The 17120-nt window shown below is 48.1% G+C and overlaps 1 protein-coding gene across 1 annotated transcript in view; it reads left to right on the top strand.

Moving 5' to 3' along the window:
- The window catches only part of SARDH (sarcosine dehydrogenase), a 94251-nt gene that overhangs the window by 16893 nt on the left and 60238 nt on the right, over positions 1 to 17120 (top strand). The window contains exons 9-10 of the mRNA XM_034752060.1: positions 6011 to 6097; positions 6349 to 6439. Of these exons, the coding sequence (XP_034607951.1) occupies positions 6011 to 6097; positions 6349 to 6439 (178 nt within the window). The remainder of the gene's footprint in view (positions 1 to 6010; positions 6098 to 6348; positions 6440 to 17120) is intronic.

Below are 17120 nucleotides of genomic sequence, written 5' to 3'. Positions count from 1 at the left end.
CTTTGGATTGAAGGTTTCTTCTATCTGGGCATCATTGTATCCATGGGAATGAACTGGCAATACTAAATATTCAGCAGGGACTGTGATGGCTGAAAATCAGACCCCTGGTGTCTGCCTCGCAGAAAATGGGTGTTGAGATGTGCATGGGACCAATAGCCCAGGGTCCAAATGCATGTGTCTAGAAGTCCAAATAATGTATCTAGGCTCGTGACCAGACCAGGACCAACTTCCCAAAGTCAGGGGTTTTAAACGAAGGCTTTAGAAAAGGCTTTGCACAACCAAGGTTTGGAGACCTGCACAGAGAGCACTTTTCCCGATAGCATCCTCCTCTCTCCCCAAAGATTCAGCCAGCTGGGACTTTTCAGAACACTTTGACGGTGCCCTACGGGGGTGACTTAATTCCGCACAGCTGGGCCAGCCCATCTTCCCTGGTCATCCCTGCGGCATGCATCTGTGGTCTGTCTTCTAGTCAGCAAGAGAGCTAGCCATCTTCCTGCCAAGCCCTGGATGGAGACCTGTATACCCGTGCCCTACCCTTCACTGTATATCCGACTCTTAGGCAGCTTTTCACCTCTGCTCCCCGTGGTTCAAATCTAACCTTGTACAAATTAAAATGAATTTGCTCTTGGTCCAGTTCATAGCAGATCTGCTCTCATCAGGAGAGTGCTCTGCCTTGGGAACATGACCATGCGGGGCTGCTCAGTTTCTTCAGAATTTGAGCTTTTATTTTTGAAAAAAAGAAGTTTAAAGCTCTTGTGGCTGCAAACCTTTTCAGGTGCAAGGGTATGCAACCAGATGAAGCACTATCCTTCTTAGGGTGCAGACACCCTGAAACAATAGCTCTAAGAGGCATTATAGCTATCTGGTGTTCACTCTGAAACCTAATGACAACACTTTAAAATGTCAACGCTGATGGCTATTTTATTGCTAATCTTTTTGGTGGAAATATCCATATGGTATGCTTAGGCAGCATGACTGGATTCTTTAGACATTAGGGATGGAAAAGATCTACCAGATCTGTAAATCCAACACTATTGGCAGTTCTAGGACTGGCGTCTGCATGGCTTATATAAAAGGGTATTGAGTCTGAAATGAGATACAGTGCAGTGCTATATGGGAGTCTGAGGAATAGCGTCTGAGGTTCCATTTCAAGACTGCTGTGCATTTACTGGAGAAGCCTGCACCGTAAAGACCTGCTCTCATTTCACTGAAGTATTTAAAAGGAAAAACCCTCCAGCCCCACAGGGACAGAGCTACATAGTTGCTCAAAGGGAAAGTAGGACACATCTCCTGCTCCTAACCAGATAAAACATGACATTTACAAGGTAGATGCCTTGGCCCTGGGAAGCGCAGCTTTGATTAAATCAGGGTGTAAGTACAGCTCTCAGTCTCCACTGAGAAGCCAGGTCTCCAGCAGGAAGCCAACTTTTTTTATATACAATATTTGTAGCGCAATAAATGTGATTTCTAAAGGCTCAATGATCCTTTTCCCCCACCCCCTGCACTCTGGATTTAAACTTGCATGTATTCTAGCTGTGAAAGCCAAGTCACGGTGGGTTTGGAATGCACAAACAAATGGCAAAAGCATGTTGTTTGCGCTGCACAGTAAATCTTTTATAAAATAAACGCTTGTCCCCTTTATAGTTTTGCAACCCAACTTGCTTCCTGGGGGCGGGGGACAAATCCCCATTAATGGCAAAAATAGAGTTCAAGGACATAACAAACCAGTTTGCAAAAGGTGGCATGGGATTGACAGGGCGGGTGGGAACTGGTTTCAGTGGGAGAGCACTGTCCAAATGTTGTTAGAACAGAGAGCACAGGCATAGTCCAGTTAACCAGACTTCTGTATCCCAGAAACTTTTTATCAACTACAAGGGTCATCCTCCACATAGGAACAGTTCCATACCATCTAGGGCCTCATGCTTGTCATGCCGATCACTGTGGATAGCTGGAACTTGCTAGTAGTCACGAGGATAGAATTCAGCTTCCCCTGTTCCAGATTCCCCTGTTCTAAGTCCACCTTCAGATTCTCACCTTCCAGATTCACAGGCCTTAATTTGCATTACGTTGCAGTTGTATGGGGCCCAGTGCCCCGTCATGAACCATTTTTTGCCAAAATTGTCAATTCATTGAAACCGAAACTGTTCCCGTAACAGGGTCGATTTCAATGACTGTCCCGACTTGAAAATTTGCGGATAGAAAAGGGTTTTGAAATTGGTGAAACAGGGTGTCTTGACGCTTTTGAAATAGAAAGATTCACTTTTTTTTTGTCAAAATGATTTGTCGTTCAGAATGTTCATAAATTTAGACTAAAAGATGGTTTTCAAAAAATAAAATTGAAATGAGGCCGTTTGAAATGATTGAAACAGAAGGTTTTGATTGATCTGAATCAACAACCAGGTAGGGATTTGGGGTTCATGACATTTGTGAGATTTCAACTTTTCAGCCCAGTTCGGGACAGGAAAATGTTTGAATATCTACAATTTCTGAGAAACCTGTTTCCCACCACTCTAGCTGGAGTTGAGGCTGCTACAGGTCAGGAATGAGGTGGGCACCTGACAGCAGAGCTCTGCAAGGAAAACTTGGGCAATAGCTGCCTGCCTTTATGTCCTGGGTATCAGCACCAAGTTCACCCAATACAGTGGTTTAAAAGCAGTTGACTTGCTTTTACCCTGTCCTGATTCCTGCTTCCATCAGACATTCATCTCCTATTCTTTTTTTTCCTGGCTCCCTCTCCACAGCTTGGTTACGCTTTTGGTGCAGGAGGCATAGAGTGTCCTAAATATCTATGCTGATGATGTGATAAACTCCCTCTGCAGGGCAATGTGTTAGGTTACCAAGCCATATTTGTCTTTCCACTCTGCCAATGGATGGTTATATCCCATATTGTAAATGGGGTTACTGCACACCTCACGTACCAAACAAGACCATTCCTTTAAAGGCAACCTGTGTTTTGGAGAGTAGGGGCTTTGAGTTCATATTTCTTATCATTTATCTTTATTGCGGTTGAGCAGAACCAAGAACAAGACAGACAAATCTAGGGATCAACATCTGAGGCTCAATTTGCTTGTAAGGGATTTACCAATAACGGAATCTTTGCATGTCATGGCTAATCCTTTAGCTCACCCTGTAGAGCGTTTGCTGGCAAGCCAGGGGCCTGGGTTCTAAGTCCACCTTCAGATTTCTCCCCATTAATTCCCTGATTTATAGTCTGGCCTGTTTGCTCAGTGAAATGGGGGTATCTGGCAACCTGCCCTGTTGAAGACGAAAACTTTGTTCTAAATGGTTGTGTAGAAATTAGAGGTGAGTTGGAGCCACAAAATCCAGGTCCAGATCTGGATTCAAAACTACCCCCAGCGCTCCGGAGCAGCCAAATACTGTTTCAGTCTTGGCTTGAGCAGAAGTAGAAAAGGCAAGAGGAAGGGAAGATTCAGCATGAATATCTCGGTCTGCAGCCATACCTCCTTTAGCTGTAGTCTCATCAGATCTCCCAGGCTAGGCACAGGTCAGTACTGGATCAGAGCTGCTCATTGAGAAGAAATCAGCTTTGAACCAACACCCTAAACCTCTTGTTAGGAGGCAAAACAAAGAACTTGACCATATGGTCAATAAGATCCTGTAGTGTCATGGAGGCATGGCTACCTCCCAGTTTGGAGGGCTGCATTTTGCCTGCTGTGTTTTACAGTTGGATGCAATATTCCTGGGCTTTCCCAGTCTCGAACTGTTGAGTAGTGTTGCCATGCAACGCTGAGCGGCTGATACGTCTTGCCCCAGAGATGGCTCGATTTCAGTTTTGGAGATAGCGAATTCTGCTCGCAGGCTGGGGTTTGCATTGCCTATGGGAACTGGGGCCCAAATCCCATTGCAGTTAAACAGGAGCTGCATGCCTAAGCCCCTTCAAATCCCCAGTTCTGGGATCCTTCCAAATGAAAGGCCCTGTCTGTATATGCTAAGATGCACATCCGACTGTATGCTCTTTGAGGCACAGACTATCTCTGTGTGGGTTTGTACAGGGGCTCTAGACACCGACACACTAATAAGAAGAATACCACATCATTTATTATCGTTTATGTATCTGTATTGTGTAGTGTCTAGGAGCCACAGTCCTGGACCAGGACCCCCTTGTGATAGCTGCTGTACAGACACAGAACAAAGAGATGGCGCCTTCCCTGAAGAGCTTATTCATTGGTTCTTCCCAAATCCCTTCTCCTTTCTCTTGAGTGCGAGAGAGAAGAACTTCAACCAGCTGGAAATTGTGGACCAAAAAAGGCCCATGGGTTCATAAAAACGGGATCGGACACCCCAATGGATGGACACATTGAGTCAGAAAACTGTGAGACAGAGGTTTAAAAAAACCCGTGGAGTTTTTTTTTTCTCCACCCAACATAGTGTTTGTTTTTTTTTAAGATTGACAGCCCTATCTGGAGTGGGAATTGGCAGAATGAGACATCATTAACACAGGAGCCCTGGGCATCTGTTCAGCTGAAATCCATTAGGTTAATAAAGAAGTATTTATCTGAAATTCATGAAGCATACCAGCAGAAACAGATTAGGATAAAAAGAAAATAACAATAACATTAACCTGGCCCGGCTCTCGAAAAGATGACTAATGGAGCAACACAGCTCTCTTGCATTGGGTGGGATTTAGCCAGAGAACGATGACTGTTTAAAATAATAATTTAGGAGGAATTAATAATTCTTGGAGCATTTGCTGATTTAGTTAGATCTGAGGATTCATCTCACTTCACAAAGGGCCCTTTTATGTTTAAAGATTCCTGTTCAGGGTCTTCCCCTGCCCATGCAACCAATGGCCTTGCTTTCAAAAGCCCCATGCCAGGAACATGCTGTGAAAGAGGAATTGTTCAGGAAAGCACTTTGGGGGTGGGGGGGTTAACCAGGATCAATGGGATACGGTAAAGAAAGGGAAGAATGAAGTCTAACTATCAGGGAAACTGCAGAGGCTGAACCCTTTTCAACTGGGCAATAGTGGGTCTCCCATTGAGGCAACGCAACCTCCATCACTTGGGATGTGAACTAGACTGGTCAAGCTACTAGGAAAATATCCAGGGGGGGAAAGTCCTCCATCGGCAGTGGCATGGATTGAGCCTGTGGTCTGATCTAACCCGCAGACCAATGATCAAAATGGTCTTCTCAATCTCTGCCTTCTGAGATCGCCTCTGCACCCACGCCCACCGACTCTTTGGAGAAGCATGTCAGGGTTCTGCTGAAGGTTCTGGTGGAATGATGAACTGGAAGGATTTCTGGGCAAAGCTGAGGGCTTAGCACCTCCCCCAGAGACCAAATGCACTAAGTAGCCTTTGAGTAAGGAAATCTCCCACCAAACTCTAGCATGGCTGAGGGGGAGGTTTGGCTTTAGCGCAAGACAGGCCTTTCACTGAAAGAAAGGGTCTGTTGTTTCCTGACCTGATATTTCCCCATATTGCCCCCAGACAAACACTGAAATAGGCTGTAACATTAGATTTCTGTTGCCACGCCAGCTAGAGTTACTTTGATTGCATCAAACTGTATCTGGGGGAGGAATATTTTGGAAGAGTCCCTGTCTCTCCTGGTACCTATCAGTCTGTCTGTTTCCACCAATCATTCTCATGCCTCATCTCTGTTCACAGGGCCTGATTCAAAGCCAATCACAGTCCATTGGAATCTTTCGACTGACCCGACTGGACTTTGGATCAGGCCCTTATGGCATGTGCTCATTACCATGGTAACTGAGCGCTATTCGGCTTTGATCCCTGCTTATTTATGCCCCTGTTCAAAGGGACAGCAGCAATTTCTTCTACATCACGAGATGTCCGAGTAAGAGGGACACTTGAGATGATATTTTCAAGATCACTCCGTGTTGGTCTAACTCTGTTCTCACGGATTCCAGCGGGAGCAGAGAGCACTTGAAAGCCCCACTGTGGAAATGTGTGACCTGTCTCTGAAACGCGTGGGGAGCTCATGGCTGCTAAGGGCTGTATTGATGGGTTGTGTCATCTTTTCTGCGTTCTAGAATCGTTTACTGCCGACCATAAGCCTCTCATGGGGGAAGCGCCAGAAGTCCGAGGCTTTTTCCTTGGCTGTGGCTTCAACAGCGCGGGTAAGACAAGACCTAAAAAAAGGTCAAAGTTCCTTTCTTTTATCTAGAGCAAAACCCCATCAGCTTCACGGAGGGGGAAGCTTGGGCTTAGGAGAGGGTTATCCCGGCTGGAGACATAAGGGGCTCCCCATCTTGTCCTCATGTCGGAAACAATTCCTGGGTCAAGCAGTGGGCGTTTTGAATGCACGTCAGGCTCAAAATTGATTTCCCGACTCCGCTTACAGTCCTCTTCTCCTTTTCTTTTTGCTCAGGGATGATGCTCGGAGGTGGCTGTGGGAAGGAATTGGCCCACTGGATAATTCACGGGCGTCCCGAAAAGGATATGTACGGCTATGATATCAGGCTAGTAGCTACCCCAACCCCAAATCTTCCTCCTCCTGTTCTGGCTAGATATCACGGGTCAGTTCTAAAGGAGACTGCACGTGTAGGAGGAGTGTTTTGTTCTGCTTTGCTTCTTGGCAGGAGCTGGGAGTGCCGAGGTGGCTGCGTATCCAGCCCCACTGAGCTAGGGTGGAAACATTTCATATTCTTACTTATCTTACGATAGCACTCAGCCAAAAGGAAGGCTCTGTGGTGGTAGGCCCTGAATGTCACATCAAGAGGAGGGGTGCCTGCACCATCGAGCTCTCTGTCTATCTCAGAGGGGGACCAGAGGTTAAAGGGATCTTACGTGACTTGCCCAAGATTGCATGCAGCCAATGGGGCAGAGCAGGGAATTGAGCCCTTACCATGAGGCCATCCTTGAGCAGTAGCGTTAAAGTACTTAGGAGAGTGGTGGTCATTATTAGAGAGGGCTCCAAAGTCGAAAAGCTCAGATCCAGATACCCATTTTTAAGGCCCGGCTTGACAAAGCCCTGGCTGGGATGATTTAGTTGGGGATTGGTCCTGCTTTGAGCAGGGGGCTGGACTAGCTGACTTCCTGAGGTCCCTTCCAACCCTGATATTCTATGATTAGTATTAGGGGTGTTTGAAATAGTACGGGCAGCCCCCAGACATTCAAAAATCGTGAGATATTTTAAAATGATTTTTAGGGTTCTTTTCCTTTGTGCCTTGGTGTGTGAGCCTCGAGGACGCACTGGGGTCATGTCTTCGAGTTTTGCTCTGCAAACGTGAGCGAACCACAAACTGTTCTAAATAAAAAGACAGCTCAGATGCTCATGTGTTTATGTGGCTGCCGGAACTGGGGTTTTCATGACGACACCCTTTGCCGTGAGACTCTCAAAACAAGCACAAGCCTTGGCAACCCTGTTGAAATCCCACCCCTAACTGGATTGAGTTTTTGCAAGTAGCCCCAGGAGTATCTTTTTAATGGAGCAAACCAATGCCCCCATCCCAAGCACCTCCTAATTTAGGGGTGTTTGGAACCCCTGTTCTGAACTTGGTGGCCTGAGCCCAGGTCTAGCCAAGCGGGAGTGTTAGGCCTGTGACCAGGTGCCCTTAGGGAGTGTGGTCCTCTCACAGCCAAGAGGCAACGTACTGTGCGCTGCTCTGCCTCGTGCCCAACGTCGGGGTGGGGGGGATTTAACTGTGCAAGGGAGGACGGGCTGCCAGGGATTTGCTGAGCTTTCTGTTGTGTCAGTAATTGCTGAAAGTGCTGTATTCCCTCTGGCCAAAGGTTTCGAACGGAGGCGCAGGGGGAGGGGGGATTGGACTCCTTTTCAGTTACTCAAAGTAAAGAAAGAGTTTTCGGAAGATAAAGCCTGCACGAGGTGATTTCCTCAGTTTGGCTTCCAGTCAGTTTCTTCCCAGCACCCTCCCATCCCCTATGTGCATATTCAGGTGGAAAGCAACATGGCCGGTCACACAAGAGACCTTCCCTAGCAGAGCTATAAATAGAGAGGTAGTGGGGGGGAGGGATCAGAGAGGACGCAGCTGGGCGGGTACTTGCTTGTGGATTGAATTCCCCTGGCTGCGTTGGTTGATGCATTTGGGCTCTGGGGTCTGCACTAATGCTTAAGCGGTCTGGCTTGGAGAAGGTGGCGCTCACAGGAGCCAGAAGTTCTTGTTAACATGCTCAAGCCCCAGACACAGCATGTCACATCACGAGACAGCACAGTCTAACCGATGGGCTGGGCAGTTCAGGTAATTAGATGCCTGACTGGCATCAAGTGCTCCTGGAAAATTGCAGGGGAAAAGTAAGAGACACGATGGAAGCGCCTTTCCAACGCTGGTCCTATTGCATTTGATTGAGGTGCCAGGGAAATGGAGGCTATGCATCTGGGTGAATGAATGCGAGCTGCTCTCCTAGATGCTGCTGGGTGCCCAAGCTGGGCCTGTATTACGAGGTAGTTTTGCTTACGCTGGCTGGTTCTCAAAACTGGGTGTCTGCGGGCTAACAAGGCTGATTTCCCTGTGTGCACAGGGCCAGTCTCTCGGCAGCTGCCCCTGTCTCTCTGAAGAGCTGGAATTAATTACACTGGATAGCTTTAATGAATTTACATGTTGGGTTGATCTCATTTCCCCCATTGCGTTTTCATGCAAACTGCTTCCATCAGACACCAGGAGATTGCAATGATGAGAGAAGACAGGGTAATTATATCTGGGTTTTGTTGTTGTTCAATTAGCGCAGTGCCCAATCCTCTAAGTTAATAATCGAGGTGACGATTTCAATTGGCGAAAGATTATCTTCCCCCCCGCAGCAGGACATGGGCCGTGAGGTTTGGAATGCGCTGATGCCGGCTCTGTAATTGGTTTTTCATTTTCAATTATACTTTATTGGGTTTGTTGTTTTATAGGCATGATGATAAAAAAAGCTGTCAGAGGCGAGCTTTAAAAGTCACATCGCAACAAAAGGCAGACCCAGCGCAGACCCACTGGGCCAGGCTAGTACCATGGAAAGGAACAGCTCACCTTACGGTTAGCAAGGGACAGCAGAAAAATAGTGTATGACCTTCCTGCTCCTAGCCCTGCGGCTGGTGCCTCTTTAGAAAATATGCTGCTCACAGATGATGGAGACCATTAATCTGGGAAAGAACCTGCTGCAATATTATAAGGGGCACTGGGCACATACGAAAAGCCATGTGGGGTTTGTAATCCAGATCTGAGCTTTGCAGTTTCGTCTCATCTCCATAAACTGCAGCTGAGATTCTCAAATTTAATGAAGGGATTTGGGTTGTCCAGGCAGCTATTACAATCTCCCCTCCATGTCTAATGATGATCACGCCATCTTAGCGCACACACAGCGTCAAGCACAGAAGCTTTCAGCTTGACAGATCCGAAAGCCCTTTAAAAACACGTTGATCAAAATGTGTGACTTCGTGTAACTCCATTGGCTTTGATGGAGTTACACCAAGATTGAATTTGCCTCCCACATGTGCCTATGTATGTATCTATCACTTCACCCACCACTGACAGACGGCCACCTCTGGCTGGAATGTGGCAGCTGCTGAACATTTCACAGCAGGTGAAGAATACCACTGCCAGGGGAGCCGAACATAGTTTTCCAAACAGGGATCTGGGCAGGGCAAAGGCTTGGTATGGAGCTTCTTACAGCTCCCTATGCGTAATGGATTTTCTAGCCCCCAGGTTGACTTGTGTGTCTGCCAGATGTCAAGTCAGACCCCAGCCTGTTTGTTGGTTTGTGGTTCCTAGAGTGATGAACCCAGTGTCAATCCTTGCTGGGGGGGTTTATTATTATTTTTATACTCCTCTTTAAACAGCTCCCTTTTCCACATATTTAAATATTTATTCTTTCAAATGCTCACTTGTAAATAGTTCATCTGCTGGCGGTTGCTGCTCTTGCTTCTGTCAAATGTTCACTGCCCTGGTACATGGGCTGAGGCTCCAGGAAGATGGTTGGTGGGTGAGCGATGACACGTGAAGTGGTGCATGCTGATATACCAGACAACCGTGGCTTTTGAGGCCCCAATCCCAGCTCTCCAAGCAAGACCAGGTCCCAGAGAGCTGACCTGCCTGACACCCATGATTATTATTCGAAAGGCTCTTTGCCAGTGGGTTTCCTTTCCGGCCTACGAGTCTGTATGGCCTCTGGGGCTCCCGTGCCTCAGTCTCTGTGCTGAGTCTGACCGCTCATGAATGCAGGTGATAAGTGGAGGGTAGAGATGGGTATCAGATACAAAACCAAACCTGAACTTCCCCAAATACAAAGATGTTTAGTCCATTACACAGCAGGACAAGAGGCCAGTTGCAAAGTATTGGATCCAGATCCCAACTGTCCTGAAATCCTGGGGTATTCCCCAGCAGTAATCATAGGACTGGAAGGGACCTCGAGAGGTCATCTAGTCCAGTCCCCTGCATTCATGGCAGGACTGAGTATTATCTAGACCATCCCTGGCAGGTGTTTGTCTAACCTGCTCTTAAAAGTCTCCAATGATGGAGATTCCACAACTTCCCTAGGCAATTTATTCCAGTGCTTAACTACCCTGACAGTTAGGAAGTTTTTCCTAATGTCCAACCTAAACCGCCCTTGCTGCAATGCAAGCCCATTGCTTCTTGTCCTATCCTCAGAGGTTAAGAAGAACAATTCTTCTCCCTCCTCCTTCTAACAACCTTTTATGTACTTGAAAACTCTTATGTCCCCTCTCAGTCTTCTCTTCTCCAGACTAAACAAACCCAAGTTTTTCAATCTTCTCTCAAAGCTCATGTTTTCTAGACCTTTAATCGTTTTTGTTGCTCTTCTCTGGACTTTCTCCAATTTGTCCACATCCTTCTTGAAATGTGGCGCCCAGAACTGGATACAATACTCCAGCTGAGGCCTAATCAGCACAGAGAAGAGTGGAAGAATTTTAATTATCAAAAGTCACATGAAAGGGCTGCACATGTTAGCATCCCCCTTCCCCACCCCTCTCGCCACACCAGAGGCCTTGTAGCAGGGTGACAATCTCTTCAAACCCCGGCATTAACCTCAATGGAGTGTTGGGGAGATACGGCTTCCCCATTAGTCCCTTAAAAATGCTATTGCTGGCACGAGGCGGGGAAAGAGAAGGTCAAACCTTTTGTTTAAAAGACCCCAGAGCCTTTTTTCTGTTGATTTTGTGGTCTGATCTGCTGTTTTCCAAGCGCCCCCATTCCCTGTGCACGAAGAAAATGGGGGTGGGGGAGGGGAGCTGAAAGCATTGTTTGAAAAGGCCCTATAAATGATATTCTGTCTTGCCTTTTGCCTGATGTCTGGCCCCCCCGTCTCCAGACCTGGGGGCTTTGAGCTGGATGGGAGCCCACTGCAATTTTGCAAGACACGCTCCCCGGCTTGCCAAAGTCAATGGATGGGAAAGGTGCCATCGGTAAGAGAGTAGGAGGTTATTGTCGGTGAGTTATAGGTCTCTGTTAATAATATGAGCATGTGCTGAAGTAGCACATTCCTTCAAGGAGCTTTTCTGTTTGAGAGATGAAAATTATGTCCAACAAATTTCAAATGCTTTGGGTTTTATGTCTGTCAGTCTGGGAAGAACTGGACGAAAAATGTAAAGAATATTCATGGCTCGTTCCTTTTTCAGGCGTGTGTTTCATTTGCAGGCCAGCTCGACTTGCTGAAGGCTGAGCAGAACTTAACCTGAAATATCCTGCTCGGCCCCTCCCCCCTGCCCCATGAGACCATATCCTGCCCCCAGATACGCTGGTAGAAATCTGCTTAAATCAGAGCTGCAGAATTTGGTCATGTGGCATAAAAAGCACCGAGCTCAGGGAACACTACAGCTCGGTCGCATATGGTGTGAGTCGGTTCTGCTGGGGTCCATTGTCTCACATACTCTGTTTCTTACATTTGCTTTGATAAAGAACAGATGAGAATTCTTAGGCTCCATCTCACCTTTTAATCTGCAGAGACCTTAACGGGAAGCAAAGACCCAAAGAACCAAATTCAGGATCTTGTATTCTCCAGTAGAGACCCACAGTTAATCTAATGAAGGCAGTGGTGCTATGGGAGGCAGTGTGTCCCAGTAGATAGGGCTCTGGACTGGGACTCAGGAGACCTGGGTCCTATTCCCAGCTCCGTCACTGCCCTGCTGAGTGACTTCAGGCCAAATCACATCCCCTCTCTGTGCCTCAGTTTCTCCTCTGGAAAAATTAAGATGATATATACTGTTCTTTATAGAGTGTTTTTGAGACCTCTGGATCCAAAGCACTGCATATTAAACACTGCTATGGATTTAGACCAGTGTAACAGAGTTAAATATGGCTATAAAAAAGATTGAAACAAACCATACTTACCCTATTGCACGAGTAGGGTCAGAGCCTAGGACCTTCAGTACCTGAGCACAGACTTGAGCCAAAGCGGGAATTCCTTTAGCTAACAGGACTAGGAGAAGCTGAACCTTCAAACAACCAGCTATTAGAGGTGCACACCACACATTTTACAAGCGCGTCACTGAAGCATCTTGGCCTCTCAGACACGGCTGCGTTAGTCAGCGCCAATTATGCCCCAGTTTCTCTGAGCGCTGACGCGCGTTCACATATCCTACATGGTTTGGGCTGCGCGATGTGGTAGCGGCAGGTCTTCCTTGTAATCAGGGAGAGAGCTGGAAAGTGTCTTCTTCCAGGATTAGTCATACTTTCCCCCTCTCTGCTCCTGCTTCATGTCACTAGGTCCAGGCGTCCTCCCCTAGAAACGACAGCCCGTTCTCGACGCTGGTTTGAGGCTGACGCGCCCGGCTTGCGGTGCTCTTGGCAGGCACTGCCTTCGGGTTTTGATGGCATCTACAGTTGATGATAATGAGGGCGAAATGGAAGGAAAGACAGCGGAACTGTGTCAGGGAATTGCTTGGAAGTGTTCAGATTGGCCCAGTCTGTTGAAGGAGGTAGCTTGGCTCTGAGCTGAGGTGACACCCGTATGGTGCACTGTGGCAGCTGCAGGGACCGGTGTGTGTGTGGTGAATACGTTTATACCCAGGTGGGGAGACTGAATTTATTACGGCCAGGCACCCAGTGCAGTCACTCTGCACTTGTGCAAAGGGAGTGTGAAATGTTGCCACTCTGGGTGTGGTGGCATCTTGTGCTCCTTTGGCCCTGGTGCAAATGGCAGCAGAACTCACAGTGAGGTGAAGAATCAGGACCACCCTGTGTAGGGGTAGGTGACCACACAAGGTGCAAAGAAGAGGCCGATGAAGCTCAGGATGTTTTCAGACCTGAGCCATATCCTCAGCTGATGTAAATGAGCATTGAATCGAGTGGGCCCGACTGCTCTGAATGGCACAGAGAGAATCCATTGCCGTAAGCACCGTCCTCACAGCATTGCGTCGACTGCCTTTAAAAGAGACGCCCCAAGTTTGTGGGTTTCCCATTTTCCTTTACGACAGTGATATTCCAGCAGCCAGCCCACGTGCAAAGGAGTTGCTCAGATTGGAGAGACCATATATCCCCCCGAATCAGAACATGCAGTCACGTAGGTACAGTCACATCAAGTTTCCCAGATCATCTTTGGATCAGGGACCTGCTCGTACTTGACCCTTCCATCTGGAATGAAGAGTTACAGCAGAAATCAAACCCAGTTCTTGGGTGCATCACATGGGAAATGCAATCAAATAAGGCTGCTGCTGTTGGGTTGGGTAGTTTTTTTTAGGGGGGGAGTATTGCCCCCTTTTAATAATTTGAACATCTTTAATTGCCTAGCGACACTGACACGACATGAAGTCTGAGCCTCTTTCAGATTTACAGCCACGCGGGCTGTCCGCTCAGGACTCGTTAGCCTGCTGAGAAATGCGAGGACACGGCCAAGGCAGATTTAGTGACTCTTTTAGAGTCAATCTCTTTTTTCCTGGGGAAGGTTCTTTTGCATTTCTAGAGCAAATGCCATTTCCCCAGGGTAAAATGGCTTCACCGTGCAGCATACAGGAGGGAGGAGGAAAAAGCTGGTGCTCTTTCTCCAAAATCACCCCATTCCACTGGATAAACTGGACTTTATTAGTTCATGCTGGAAGCCAGGCTCTTCAGCCCAGATCTACAAAACTATTTAGGCTCCTAACTCCTATTGAAACCAAAGGGAGTTAGGCACCTAAACACCTTTGAGGATCTGGGCCCTCATCCTGTGCGCATCCCGTGAGGAAGGCCCCGTGTGGAAGTATCCTCTGTAAGAGTCAGATCGCGCCCACTGCTACGCCAGTCTGCTCCTTCGTGTACCAATGAAGAGTCTTTCTGCTCATGCGCCCGCTCCCATTCATCTCTGTGTGCCCTGGCCCGCAATGGAGCACCCGATGTGTTCCGTTATTCTCCAGGCTGATCATCCAAGCTGAACACCCCGAAGCAGTAGGGAGGTTTGAAACCTGAACTTGGACCAGCATTTTGCACAATGACTCTTTATATAAAGGGCCCAGATGCAAACCTCCCTCCCCCCCAAACCACTCCCCCATGCTTGTGGGAGGTCAGGGCCTGGGCTTCACTTTTGCAGCTTGAGATGATCTCTGATAATAACATGAGATGTGAATTTCAGGATCCTGACACCCCCTTAGCTCCTGAACAGCAATAACTAAAAACCGAATGTTACACCAAGGAAAAGCAATGGGGTTGTGGGGGGACAACCCCCAAATATTTCCAAGGGTTTGGAACGGGAGCCCAGAGCCCTGAACTGTTCAGGGGCTGGGAGTTGTGCTTTAAAGATCTGATACTGACAACTGAGGCCCCGATTCAGGGCAGCTTTAGTCCCACTGAAATCAAGGTGATTGGATGCTTTCCTGCACTAGGGCCTTTATGAACTCAGAAAGCCGGGCAGAGATTTCTTTGCCCTTTGCATTCCGCTCCCCAACACCAGATGGCTTTCTCTTGCTTTTCCTACATTGCTTGTTCTCCTTGAGAAACTTTGGTGGCTGGGAGTGTGTGTGCGGGGGGGGGGCAGGGACGGCACCAGCGCACCTGCAGGTCTGCTGGTCCCACAGTTTCGGTGGCAATTTGGCGGCGGGTACAGCAGGACCAACGGACCTCCCACACCGCAGGCATGCCGCTGAATCCGCGTTACCAGCAGACCTCCCGCAGGCACGCCGCCGAAAGCCGCCTGACTGCCGTGCTTGGGGCGACAAAATACATAGAGCCGCCCCTGGTGGGAGGTGGGAGGGCGGGGAGGTTAAGTATCATTTTTAAGATCACAATACATTTGGATTCGTCCATTCACTTTATTGCTGCCTCAGTTCCCCTCCCCTGCCCCATCAGCACCCACTGGGATAGACTGCCCCTCTTCCGCACTCATCTGGCTGAGAAGGACTCGCTGTCTCACAGGTAGCCGTTCTTACCAGAAGAGTTTCTGAAAAAACGATGCTTCTGCTGCTGGGCACGGCAGAGCTCAGCGTCCACGCTGCCCCGTCACGCTTCCTAGCTGGGGTCTCCTGCTAACCAATAAATACACCATTGAATCACATGCACCTGCAGTGGCTGGCAGCTCAGAACGCTACGCATTAGTCTGGCTCACGAACCTTCATGCCACATAGACCAAGGCGCCCCTACCGATCAGAGTTCTTCAAAGGAACTGCTGCTAGATGATCAGAATGATCAAAGCCAAGCCCCAAGGCGGTGCGCTGGCTGTTTCAACTCAAGATAGATAGGTGTGCGCAGAGCAGAGGCTACATGGCTTTGATCTTTCCCCGGGAAGCAGTGTTATCTTGGGGGGCTGTAGCAAAGGTTTGTGAATTAGGAGAGGCCTGAATTCTATTCCTGGCTTTGCAACTAACTCACTAGGTGACTTTGGGCATGTTGGTTAACCACCGTGCCTATCTCCACACGCTGATGCTGCGTTTAGCCATCTTTGCACAGCACTAAGTGCAAAGTTTTCTTGTGGCTCCTATTTGTCTATCTGGCATGAAACGCCTGCATGAGGAGAACACGGAAGTTAGGTTCTCCCCTCCATCCTGTATGGAAAAGGCCCCGCCCCCCTCCCTGTGGGGAACTCTAAGGATTTGGGGGGAATAAGCTGGCATAACCGTGGTTCCAAAACATATGATATTCCAATTCTGTAATGTTTTATAAAGAACGAACATGAGATAAAACAGCATCAAGGCAGCATCTCTGTGTCAAACTCTATTCACGGGCTGACAGCGGCTATTGTTCACATGCAGGGAGATGCTTCACTCTGGGGTGTGTGTGTGTGTGTGTGTGTGTGTGTGTGTGTGTGTGTGTGTGTGTGTGTGTGTGTGTGTGTGTGTGTGTATTTCAAAACATGCCCAGCTCTAATCACTGATGCCGTGGTTAATCCTCCAACCCCGTCAGCCATGTGATGTCTTCCTAAAAGAGATGCTGTAGCTCCGCCAGAAGTTTTGGGTTTGATGCAGAAATTACTAGGCAAGGTTCTCTGGCCTGTGTTAGGCAGGATGTCAGTAGAGAAGATCGTAATGGTCCCTTCTGGCCTTAAAGTCTATGAATCTATGTCCTGGATTTACAAGGAAGGGAGAGAGTTCATTTAAATGTTCTTATCAGGGTCAAAATGAGGTCTCAGCATTGCTTTCTGTTGGCCCTATGCCTCCTCCATTGGGTGCCCCAACCTAATTCAAGAGTGCACACATCCCTTTTCCTAGCATAAGAATGGCCATCCTGGGTCAGATCGATGGTCCGACTACCCAAGTATCCTGTCTTCTGACAGTGGCCAATGCCAAATGCTTCAAAGGGAATGAACGGAACAGGGCAATCGTCAAGTGATCCATCCCATGTCGCCCAGTCCCAACATCTGGCAGTCAGAGGTACTCTTCCTCTTTTGTCTTGCCAGGGTCTGGACACCAGCAGGGCTCCTTGTGTGCAAAGAACAGCATCTATAATTTAGTGCTTAGCATGTTTCCTGCCAAGAGGCTTGATTAAACTGCAGCAGCTGCCTCCACATCTGGATTTGGGTAGATTTTTGTTTTCTTGTTGTGGGAGAACAGACAGCCCACCGCATGGGTAGAGAGTGAAAGAAGATGGCACCTTCATGTTGTACAGATGGGCCAGGCTGGGTTATAGGCTCAGGAGTAATTGCACCATGGCCCCAGGTGAGCAGCTGATCCCACAGTTCTTTGGGGCATGTCCAAGGCATGGGAATGTTCTCCTCTCTGCAGTGCAGTGGCCCCATAAAGGGACAGGAAAAGCTTTAAGAAAAAATCCCCTCCTGCTCTTAACC

Source organism: Trachemys scripta, chromosome 17, assembly GCF_013100865.1.
Source record: "Trachemys scripta elegans isolate TJP31775 chromosome 17, CAS_Tse_1.0, whole genome shotgun sequence".
Classification (NCBI taxonomy): domain Eukaryota; kingdom Metazoa; phylum Chordata; order Testudines; family Emydidae; genus Trachemys; species Trachemys scripta.
This window is presented reverse-complemented; position numbering and strand designations above follow the sequence as displayed.